The sequence below is a fragment of the Phalangium opilio genome, unplaced genomic scaffold (genome assembly GCF_054372755.1).
Source record: "Phalangium opilio isolate 3A_F unplaced genomic scaffold, DU_Popi_V2 ptg000070l_1, whole genome shotgun sequence".
Lineage (NCBI taxonomy): Eukaryota > Metazoa > Arthropoda > Arachnida > Opiliones > Phalangiidae > Phalangium > Phalangium opilio.
Genome location: NW_028324182.1, coordinates 12,869,579 through 12,881,003, shown reverse-complemented (window position 1 = coordinate 12,881,003; position 11,425 = coordinate 12,869,579). Strand labels below are relative to the sequence as shown.

General features: G+C 34.9%; 2 protein-coding genes across 4 annotated transcripts; one reads left to right on the top strand and one right to left on the bottom strand.

The window, feature by feature from the left end:
* Nucleotides 1-14: 14 nt before the first annotated feature.
* LOC149661740 (sorting nexin-29-like) lies at nt 15-6,146 on the bottom strand. Of its 3 annotated transcripts, none has more exons than XM_089843691.1 (17): nt 5,824-6,146; nt 5,433-5,747; nt 5,294-5,367; nt 5,140-5,192; nt 4,474-4,557; nt 4,305-4,360; nt 4,063-4,237; nt 3,691-4,002; nt 3,154-3,627; nt 2,978-3,084; nt 2,716-2,925; nt 2,161-2,654; nt 2,026-2,084; nt 1,844-1,940; nt 1,642-1,782; nt 1,433-1,572; nt 15-1,361 (listed from the first exon to the last, which is right to left on the bottom strand). In XM_089843691.1, the coding sequence occupies exons 2-17, from the start codon at nt 5,461-5,463 to the stop codon at nt 1,208-1,210; spliced, it is 2,661 nt and encodes an 886-aa protein (XP_089699817.1). In that variant the 5' UTR covers nt 5,464-5,747; nt 5,824-6,146; the 3' UTR covers nt 15-1,207. The 3 variants fall into 3 exon arrangements, with proteins under 3 accessions (XP_089699817.1, XP_089699818.1, XP_089699819.1); XM_089843692.1 differs by having other exon boundaries at nt 5,433-5,586; XM_089843693.1 differs by having other exon boundaries at nt 2,716-2,910; nt 5,433-6,146.
* Nucleotides 6,147-8,988: 2,842 nt separating this feature from the next.
* RpL10 (ribosomal protein L10) lies at nt 8,989-11,010 on the top strand. The gene is made up of 6 exons (XM_089843300.1): nt 8,989-9,097; nt 9,229-9,257; nt 9,402-9,460; nt 10,223-10,469; nt 10,548-10,710; nt 10,803-11,010. Exons 2-6 carry the CDS (start codon nt 9,235-9,237, stop codon nt 10,968-10,970), a joined length of 660 nt encoding a protein of 219 aa, XP_089699426.1. The 5' UTR covers nt 8,989-9,097; nt 9,229-9,234; the 3' UTR covers nt 10,971-11,010.
* The last annotated feature ends 415 nt before the right edge of the window (nt 11,011-11,425 follow it).

The following is an 11,425-nucleotide window of genomic DNA, read 5'->3' as shown; positions in this document are numbered from 1 at the left end:
AAAACATTCTTGGGTTTTAATTTTTTCAAGCATTTATTATTGAGATTCTAAATTACAGTCCAAAATGTTTTTTAGAGTTTACGGTTTTTTTTTTATTTATAAATAAATTGTAATGAATAATTTAAAAAGTAATTTATACATAATATTAAAAAACAACAACAACAACAACTTATAACAGAAACAAAGTGAATGTGAATGTTTTAAAGAAAAACAAAAGAAAAGAGAAAAACAGCAATATTTAAAATAAAAAAAAAGTTTAGATTACTTTACCGGTAAAATGAAAGAGAAAGAGTAGGACGTACGTGTCAAGTGGATCATTTTTTCTACTAAAGGATTGATTGGTTGGTAAATGGTAATGGTACATATTATATCGCAAATACTAACTGGGTTTTACTTTATATGGATTCTGGTAAATATCTATGGGAAAATATAACCCAGTTTATAAAAAGGTAATATAATAATATTTCTTTTTTTTTTTTTTTTTTTTTCAGTGTGGTTTTTTTTTTGCGGTAAAATACACGTTTCATTCATGATCATGATTTGTTTTTCATCATAGATGTTTCAAAATCATTAACATTTAAAAGGGGTTTGTTTATTTTTTTGGATAGTCAAGCGAATTGGATTGGCAACTCTTTTAATCTTTAGTTTAGTTTATATCTTTTGTTATATAAAAATTAACTACACGTTATTTCAGTTAGTTAACAGCAAAATTTGTTCTAACATCTATCTGAGCAATATAATTTTGTTATTTTTGTTTTTTTTTCAATCTTTTGACAGAAGCAATTAAGCGCAATGCAATTTTATCTTCAAACGTGACTATAAAGCTCTCTAAATATATCTAGGATTATAGAGGGATTCCAATTTCCATCTTACGTTGTCTTTGTATTGTATTATGCACAACGAAACGTTACGTATGGTAGAATACTTTTTAAATATATTAGTAAGACTCGTGTTTATTATTATAATTAATTAATTTAGGCTAAAGGGGATTTATATTCTACTGATCTAAATTCAACAATCCTTATTATCATCATCTTTTCAACAACTAACATACTTCCCTTTTGTGTTTTTCTTTAAACTATGTCTAGCTTACGTAGGTTTTTGTAAGCCGAACCCTTATTTTATTCTTTTTGGCAGTCAGGTTCGTTATATTTACGTTAATTAATTTATTTTAACCTTTAGGCCGAACCTAATCTCTCACCCCTTTTCATAGCCCAGTGTATAAATGAACTGGTTGTGGAGGAGGAGTGTTTTGCGAGTATTGCGATTCAGATTGGGCTGTTAAAGAACCCATTGAAGGAAACCGGCGTCTTTGAGCATTTAGCACAGACCTTTGGACGTTGGGTTCCGTTGTTTGTTCCCTGGAATGGAATATTTAACGTAAGTTAGGCAAAAAACCGCTATGGTTGCAACGAAGTGACGAAAAGTTAACCTGAAAAATGGAAGGAGAGACATGAACGTTTCTCTGTCTGGATTGTTAGCCAACTCTACACTCGATTGTAAGAGTAAATTAATGACGCAACGAAGGTAGTGTTGTAGTCGACGGCGTCTTTCTTCCACCACTTTGGTGCCCTGTTTTTTTTTTTTTAGAGTTGTTGAATTTACAACCAACCTTTTGACGGGAATCTAATAACAAAGTACCTTTTTTCCTATAGTTTTCTTTGGTGGAAAGTCAAACGTATGGACAATTGGAAGTTTTTTCTTAAGAGATTTATGGAGGGAATAAAACTGCGAGTAACGTCTATAAATATTCCATTCTTCATCTCGAATTCTAACATAAACCTTGAATGAATCAAAGGATTAAGTTAATTTTATTTCTTTGTCCTCTTCTTCATATCTTTACTTGGTAGACATGATGAACATCTGTTGACTTTCCACTAAGGAAAGCTGATGGAATCCATATATTTATGAGTGATCTTGCAGCTGCCGTTTGTGATGATCTAAAAGAATATTTATCATCGTGTTAGACTTACGCTGTTGTTGTTGTTGTTGTTGTATTCAAAAATATTTTTGTTTTCCTCTTACGCGTCATAATCAGATGTAATACTAAGGTCATCGTCGGAAGTTTGGTTATCATCCGGCAGCTGTATAAGTGCACGGCAATCAATGATTGATAAGATTATATTTTTAGCCACTTTGGTTTGTTTCCTTTGAACTTACGGGTCCTCTGAGGTCAACTAGTTCTTCCTTTAATCTACGTATGGTTGATTCTCTTATCAATAATGTTCTGTGCAATCTTTCATTAAACTCCATCAGTTCGCCATGCATTTCAGCCACTTGTACTAGTTTTCTTTCATACTCTGTCACTTCAAATTGATGGTCTATGAAAGGTTTTGGTTCGGGTAAAGCGGGCTGAATGTCTCCTACAACGTTGTTCAAACTCTCTGGCACTTTGTCTCGTTTCAGCATTTGGACGGCGCTTATGTACTTTTTCAGTTGATGCTTCAACAGTTCGTTTTCTCTCGTAAGAGCTTGAACTTTAACGTCTTGTTTCTCTCGTTTGTCTTCAAATTGTTTCGTGACTTCCACTAACTCCGCTCTCAGAGCCGCGCTTAATTCCATTTCTCTGTCAAGTAGCGACCTTAATGACCCATTTTTCTCCTCAATCTCTTCCTTTCTACGCAACACCGCTAGTAACGCGTCCCTGAGTTCCTCTGTTAAAATGATATTAGATACATTTCTATATCTGAAAAAAATTTGTTTCGAGGATTTCACCATTGGTCATTGTTAGGGTCTCGCTTCGAGTACGAGGTTCCCATGGTTTATTTTCATACGCTTGAGTGGCTGGTACACTCTGCGATACGTTGTTAACTGTGGAAGGAGTCCAATTAGCCAGACGTTGAGCCATGGCTAAGGCAGCGGCAGCATTTTCAGTTTCTTCCCCAAAACTCGGGATGGATATAGAGTCCTCTGTCGCGTAGAGAACTACTCAGATTTGCTATTGATCTATCGGAAGATTAAACAAACCAATGCCAACCTGAGGATGGTACGTCGTCAGTCATAGTGATTGGTACCAGTTCCCCAATTGAAACATCACTGACTGGAGTCAGTGTGGAATGAAACTTGGAATTTTTCCCATCACCTCTGTTATTTAAATCATGTGATGTACATGTTGATAAAGTTATACTCTTAATTATATCTTTATTACAATACTTTGAATAATTTTTAATCTCTTCTTTATCAGAAATGGAAGATCCAATTGAAGCCTGGCTCTCTGGTCTTTGCAATGATCCTTGTTCGGGTAAAGGCGAATGTCTCCCTGTATTACAGATTCCAATTAAGGTCATGACCCTATTATTCTTGCTGGTTTCCTCCTTAGGCTTTGGTGTTGACCATTCTGGGTAATTGGAAGATCCGGGTGTCCAGGAACTAGATGTTCTAACTTCTTTCATCTCCGGAGTTAAAATTGGTTGATTGATAGGTATGTTAGGGCTATTATCAACTGATGATGAATTTGTACAACTAATTTCCTCTTGTTCCGTTTTAGACGGTGATGTTTTAGTCGCGGAATTTTTATCTTTTGAGGCATTGGAATGCAAAGCCGAGAAATTTCCAGATAAACTGACGGGAGATGAAAGACAAGTTGGAGGTGCACTATTCCATGTTTGATTGGGAATATCTAGATTCCTGGGGGTAAATTCAATTAAAGTTTATTTTATTAGAGTTATAAATTAATATAATTATACCAACCATTCTGGATTAATTTCTACAGCATCTTCATCATCAAATGAGACAACCTGAGATGCAGGTTTTCTCTTTTTTCGTTTTTTTTCTTTTGAGTTTTTGACTGAATTAGCAACCATAACTGGTTGAGGTTCATCTGACGCGTAACTATCTACTCCATTAGTTACAGTGTTAGGTTGTCCTTGATTATCAGGGCCATTTAATTCACTATTATCAATGCTTATAGCGAATAAAATAGATCCTAGTCCAGCAGCCATAGTAGAAAGCATAGAACTACGTTCTTGGTCCATTAAAAATGCCCAATCTTCGTAACTTTGACTATAATTGTACATTAATACTTTGCCCTTCATTATAAATTAAAATTAACAAATTTATCACCTTATAATATTAACATCGCATAAAAACATATGAACGTAACGTTCTAAAGAATGTTCATTAAGGGAAGATCTTATCCACGCTCTTCCTCTACCATAATCTGTTGATACATTCTTTAGAAGTAAGTATCTTTCATGTTCATGACGAGTTAAATGTTGACGAACAAAATGCCAAAATACTACAAATATTTTATTTTTCAAAATTAGTCTTTCTAAATGCAGTTGAAACCAGATATTGATAATCACCAGGTTCTGGATCACTCGTTAAGATGTTAAAGCCTTTCATCATTTCGGTAACTTGCCTAATTTATTTTTAAGTATTGTTATTAATGTTAGATAACGTTGTAAAGGAATTCACACAGAGATAACCAAATTATTTAAGCAGCAACTAACAATAAGCTATTTATTTTTGTACCTTAGAGCTGAAGGCCCTTTAGTATTATTTTTCTTAATTCCATGATTTAAAACTGCTTCCAATTTGGTGCAAAGCAGTAAAACCCTAGATTTTAAATTTTTTATATAAGGTTTAATTATAAGGTTATTAAAGGGAGGGTGAAGTAGAAAATCAAGTGATTTTTTTTATCGATTTTTCTACTAATTATAAGACCAGTCTGCATAGTGAAACATTCAGGAAATACAGATTCCGAATGATTTTAAAATTATTTCAAATTAGGTTCCGATTTTAAGGATAATTTTAAATAAGGTCCACCGACCAATCGCGTAACGCCCTGCCTTTTTGTTAACAAATTTCTCGTGGCACGTTCCGTGTCTCGCGCCACAATTATCACGTCGCGCGCGAATTTTATCAAATCTCGTGATAAATTTCATTCAACACAGAACGTGCCACGAGAATTTTGTTAATAAAAAGGCAGGGCGTTACGCGATTGGTCGGAGGACCTTCTTTAAAATTATCCTTAAAATCTGAACCTAATTTGAATTTTAAAATCATTCGGAACTGGTATTTCCTGAATGTTTCACTATGCAGGCTGGTCTTATAATTAGTAGAAGAATCGATAAAAAAATCACTTGATTTTCTACTTCACCCTCCCTTTAAAAAAAAATAATATTTAATTAAAATTACCTTGGATCACTTTCAGTGGCTAATTCAGTTCTCCCCCCAAATCTTATTTGACACTTTAGAAGTTTAATTTAACCCAAACAAAATTGAACATATTTTAAAATTTATTTATTTAAACACACAAAATTACTAAAAAAGGGTTTAAATAAATATCCACCTGTTTTACGGCATCTAATAAATTATTTAGGAGTTGTTCTCTCTCAGAGATTTGGGTAGAATCACCCACTTCACCTAAAATGATGCCGTTATTTAATTATAAATTAAATTAAGAAGGCTAATGAATTATCATTACAAACCTTTTTTTCTTTCTAAAGTATCTTTCGTCATGTTTAATGTTTATTTATTGACGTGTACGGTGTTACACTTTAATAGTTGCAAATTTGCCATTTACTGAGCGAATAATGCCGTTAAAATACCGCTCTATTTTTATTATATTTTTGTGGAATCACGCTGACAATGATAAGCCAAGATAATAGATAGATTACTATCACTTTCCCTTCCAAACTTTACTACTTTTGTAATAATTTTTATCAGAAAATTAGTAGGAGTTTAATTTAATACTGATATGGATTAATTAGACGCGAGTGCAAGAGGAATACCCTTTTAATTGCCTACGTGAAAAGAGGAACATAGATTCTTCACACGACCTTAATAATATACGTATAGAATATGAAACCTTGTATTTACCATTCAGATGATAAAAGGAGAGGTGAAATTTGAGATGAAGAGTAGAGTTAAGGGGGTGGATTGGATATAATTAAATTCCTAAATGACCTTATGGTATGTTAAAGAAGGTTAATTAACTCTCGAGTTAATACTCTAATTGCATTATTTTTTATCGCATTTTTTTTATAAAAGTCAGGATTTTATTTAACTTAAAACTAAGACAAATGAAATAAAACTAAAATTATATTTTGATTTTTCATTTTTATTTTTATTTTTAAATATGATAACTTCAATTTCCGGGCTCTCTCCTTGTTTACATCGATTTTTACCTCTCCGAGTGACGTATGTCACGGAGAGGTTCTGTAACGATCGTGTGTGTCTGTGTGTCTGTCTGTGTGTGTGTCTGTTGTTACACCCACGTGACCGCGTTCGCAGTTTCCAAATCGGAGCAAACGTGTTCGCCATTTCCGAACTGCTTTCACAGTCACGGAAATGGCTACTCTATTTGAGTTCTCACACCACCATCTTCTGGTCTTTGTCCATCCCACACGGACACCAGTCTGCACTTACTGGCTTCTAATCACCACCATCTTATGGCCTTCGTCCATCCCACATGGACACCAGTCTGTACACACTGGCTTCTAACACCACCATCTTCTGGTCATTGTCCATCCCACATGGACACCAGTCTATACACACTGGCTTCTAACACCACCATCTTCTGGTCTTTGTTTTTGTCCATCCCTCATGGACATCAGTCTGTACATACTGGCTTCTAACACCACCATCTTCTGGTCATTGTCCATCCCACATGGACACCAGTCTGTACACACTGGCTTCTATCACCACCATCTTCTGGTCTTTGTTTTTGTCCATACCACATGGACACCAGTCTGTACACCTGGCTTCTACACCACCATCTTCTGGTCTTTGTTTTTGTCCATCCCACATGGACACCAGTCTGCACACCTGGCTTCTACTCCGTCGTCATCGTTTGGTTTAAGACATTCGCGGCGATCAGCTAGGGTTACGAGAAACGTCTAGCCTCCCTAAGGTGGGTTGTCCACGATAGGTTTTCGCAATTGCGGTTGTTCTTGCTTTTAACCGTAGTTCGACACCCTTATATACTACCTATTTGTGTAAGGCGAAGCAACCGGCGTATGCTTCATTTCAAACGCCAATATTAGTCAAGTCTCTCAAGAATGTTTAATTTTTCTTTTTTAAAACGATGTAACGTTCAATAAGGCGAATAACTAACGAAGAAAATATTAAATATTAATTATATTCATTTTAATATTTAAGATAATCTTGTTTCTCAATTCAAAATTAATACGGAAAGAGTTAAAAAGCAGTCTATGTTTTTGTCTGTGTGTGTCCGTCCGTTGTTACAGTAGTGCGCTGCGTTAGAAGTTCGTTTTGTTTTGATGTGTAAAGGAATCCTACAGAACCATAATTTTCCCTTTATCCTTAATATAAAGTGAATATGTGGAAATATTTTTCGTAATTATGATGCATTTAGTACTTTTGTAGCTTTAAAGCTCTATTTCATTTTGATATCCCAAGAATATTTTTTTATATTATTATTTGAAATGGATGTTTATATATTACTTAAGCTATACTACATCTGTTTATAGCATAATCCTTTCGTTATTGATAACAAGAAGAACGCTACCATTTCGATCATATGAACTTTGATTTGTCAATAGGCCTAGTGAACCAAAAAGTAAACGCTTGGGTTTGGTTTTCGTTTCTGTAATGCAGAGACATTAACGGTTCAGAGTGGGCCGAAAGTTAAATACACTTTTAAATAATTAGGCTTAGATTATATAATCATGGTGGAAATCTGGGCCGCGTTCAGCAGAGCCCAGCGCTGTTAGCAGTGTCCTACATAACGGGATTTTGTTTTTGAATTTTGACGTCACGGTGCTTAGCGCTGAGCTAGCGCGGTCTTCAAAGAAAATAGTCCGCTCTTTGGATAACGTGACGTAAAACGCATAGTTCTCAGCTTGGCGAAAAAACCATGGAGGAATTAATACAAATAGCTCTATGGGACTATATCTATTTAATTGGCGTGAAACCGGTTGATCACGCGAGAGTTTTAAGAGATATGATAGTTTCTAATTTTAATTATAAAAGTTGTTATCTATCTCTATAAATATGTTATCATACAATTTTTGTTAAGCCTTGGTACCTTGCGTCATTTATAAAACGCCCATGACCGGAGAAAAGCTATGACGACAGAGCTCACCGGTAAACATTTCCAAAATCCGCTGTCTTTTTTGGTGAGCTCTGCTGAACGCAGCCCAGACCAGTGAAAGGTCTGATCGTAATCGGATAATAGCTTCGTGTTTTCATGCTTTTTATGGTACGCATTTACTTTCAGTGTGTGTAGCCACAAATAAGCTTTGGTGTTATGTAACGTTAACAGTCATGTTGACAAACTAAGAAAATCGTTGAGGTGAAACGAGAGGATAGTGTTTATATGCAACGCTGTTGTGAATATGGCTTTGAACATAGAGGGCATACAGTTGAGGAGTAGAAAATTGGGCCTTTACAAGCACGTAAAGGTAATATCCCTCCAAAGTTTTATCTCTTCATTTCCCGTTTTTCCCCCATCGGATGATTTTAATGTGTACAAGTATATCATTATTGGATGTAAAATGTCGTCTGATTTACAGTATATTTGCTATGCTTTGTATACTGCTTTAATATTTCATAAATTTTAACTTAAGAAACATTTCCATATCTGGGTAAATAAGTTTGTAAATAGTCGTCTTGACTCGGAGAGGTAATATTTTGGTTTTCCCAACTTGTTTTGTACAGTATCGTTTCGCAGTTCACAGATGGCGCTAACCATTTCCTATCTCCCGCCAAATCACGCGTTTCCGGTTCAGGGTGAGAAATAAGGAAAATTTTTAAACTGGTCATTTGACCAGTAGAGCCCAAGGGTTTTAATTAAAAAACTGGTCAATGACCACTTAATATTTCTACTTTTCTACATACTGTATGAGCTGCACTAAAATGGATTAATTTCTATAACCCACTGCTGGGAATTTATTTTTACTAAAGAAGGGGAATTTAAAAAGTGGTCATGGTGACCACTGGACCCCCAGGGGCCCAGGCATTTAATAAATAAACTGGTCAAAGCAATTTTTAAACTGGTCATTTGCCCAGTGCCACCGCCTTATTTCTCACCCTGTTCCGGTTTACGTCAATCCCGCCCTTTTGACGGCGACGTCATACGGACATATCTCCCATTCTAAATTCTTTTCATCGGTCGACGTAGAGACATCGGGTGAGTGCATGGGTCTTTTAAATCTGTATTAATCTTAATTCTATTTATAATTAAGATCTATAATATTATTTAAATTAAAAGTATTTCTTATATTAAGCTTGTATTAATTGATATTTTTGCAATTTTAATAGTGAAAGATGGGTAGGCGTCCAGCGAGATGGTAAGCAACGCAACGTTACATGCATTTTAAGCCTCGGCTTTCTCTTGTTTAATTTTTTCGCCTCGTGCTAATGCGATGTTAATTAAATTAATTTGTAATTTTGGGTTTTTAATAAAATTCTTTCTATTAATTAATTATTTGCAGCTACCGGTATTGTAAGAATAAACCGTACCCAAAATCTAGGTTTTGTCGTGGTGTACCAGGTATGTTATGTTTATTTTGATTACTAGAAATTAATTAATTTCACCTTGAACCAGTAATGATTAGTTAAACTTTAATTAGGCTAAATTCAAGAATAGCTCCCGGTAACGGATTTTAAAAATTTTTTTTTCTTCTGAAAGAGAAAAATGCGACAAAAATTATGGTGCAAAAATTTTTTGGGGCAAACAATTATTAAGGAAGATACAGCTAGTTTTAATTTTAATTGCTCTGGACAGAAAACAGCACAATTTAAGCTATATTACCTTACTTTTATTACCTTTTCCAAAACGTTCATGTTTACAGTTGGTTAGGTTAGGTTTGGTTAGGTTAGGTTAGGTTTGGTTAGGTTAGGTTTGGTTTGGTTTGGTTAGGTTAGGTTTGGTTAGGTTAGGTTAGGTGTGGTTAGGTTAGGTTAGGTTAGGTTAGGTTAGGTTAGGTTAGGTGTGGTTAGGTGTGGTTAGGTTAGGTTAGGTTAGGTTCGGTTGGGTTAGGTTAGGTTACGTTAGGTTCGGTTGGGTTAGGTTAGGTTTAGCCGAAAATAAGCAGTCGACATTTTTTATAGCATAAATTGTGCCATCTTCTACCCAGGGCAATTAAAATTAAAACTAGCTCTATCTTCCTTAATAATTGTTTGCCCCAAAAAATTTTTGCACCATAATTTTTGTCGCATTTTTCTCTTTCAGAAGAAAAAAAAATTTTTTAAATCCGTCACCGGGAGCTATTCTTGAAAACTCCCCTTTAATTATAATAATTTATTCCTATAGATCCTAAGATTAGGATTTTCGATTTGGGACGTAAAAAGGCTAGAGTAGATGATTTCCCTTGCTGCATCCATTTAGTCTCAAAGGAATTTGAGCAAATTTCATCGGAAGCTTTGGAAGCTGGACGTATTTGCGCTAACAAATATTTAGTAAAAACTTGCGGTAAGGATGCTTTCCATTTGAGAATGCGGTTGCACCCCTTCCACGTAATTCGAATCAACAAAATGTTATCATGTGCCGGAGCTGATAGGTAAGAAATTTACAATTTACTTCCCTAAATGTTAACGGAGTTAATCGTATTCTTAACATATGTTCTAATTTTCAAAAGGCTTCAAACTGGAATGAGAGGTGCTTTTGGTAAACCCCAAGGAACTGTGGCGCGTGTACAGATTAACCAGATCATTATGTCTGTCCGTGTTAAGGAACAACACAAGGAGAATGTTATCGAGGCTCTCAGGAGAGCAAAGTTCAAGTTCCCTGGTCGTCAAAGGGTAATTATCTTATCAACTTTTATTATTCTTTATTTTTTTCTGTTTGATGTTAATTAATTAATGGTTAATAATTGTTTCCTTTCTATTTAAAGATTGCCATTTCTAAGAACTGGGGATTCACCAAATGGAGTTTGGCTGATTATGAAGCAATGAGGGCTGATGGACGATTGAAACCTGATGGTTGTTATTGTCATTATCGCGGCACTCATGGACCATTCAAAATCTGGGAAACCATGCAAAGAGATATCCGCGCTGAATAAATTGCCAGAAAATTTGATCTAATAAAGAACTATGACTTTGCATTTTTTGTCTTATTTGAAATAACATAACATTAGGCCTATTTACTTTAAGAATTTTTCTAATAAATTAATTTTGCAAGCCTATAAATTAATTTTTCTTGCTTCCAAAGACTTCCAGAAGAAGTAAATCAATTTTTGAAAATTAAAATTTTAATCTTAATTATACTTCGATTTTTTATGTATCGCAATGTTTCTCTGTGGGGTGGCAGCACTGACGGACAAATTTAAAACCCAAGGGTAACGCGCCTTCTGCGCGGGCGCGGAGAATCTGAATTGTTTTGTAAGTTGTGGGACCCGCGATTTTAGGGCCAATTTCAAGTAATTTGGAAGCTAACTTGTGTGATTTTACATTCACGTGTTTTTAACTGTAAGTTAAATAAATTAGCTCAATTGCCAAGGTGTTTTTAAAAATGAAT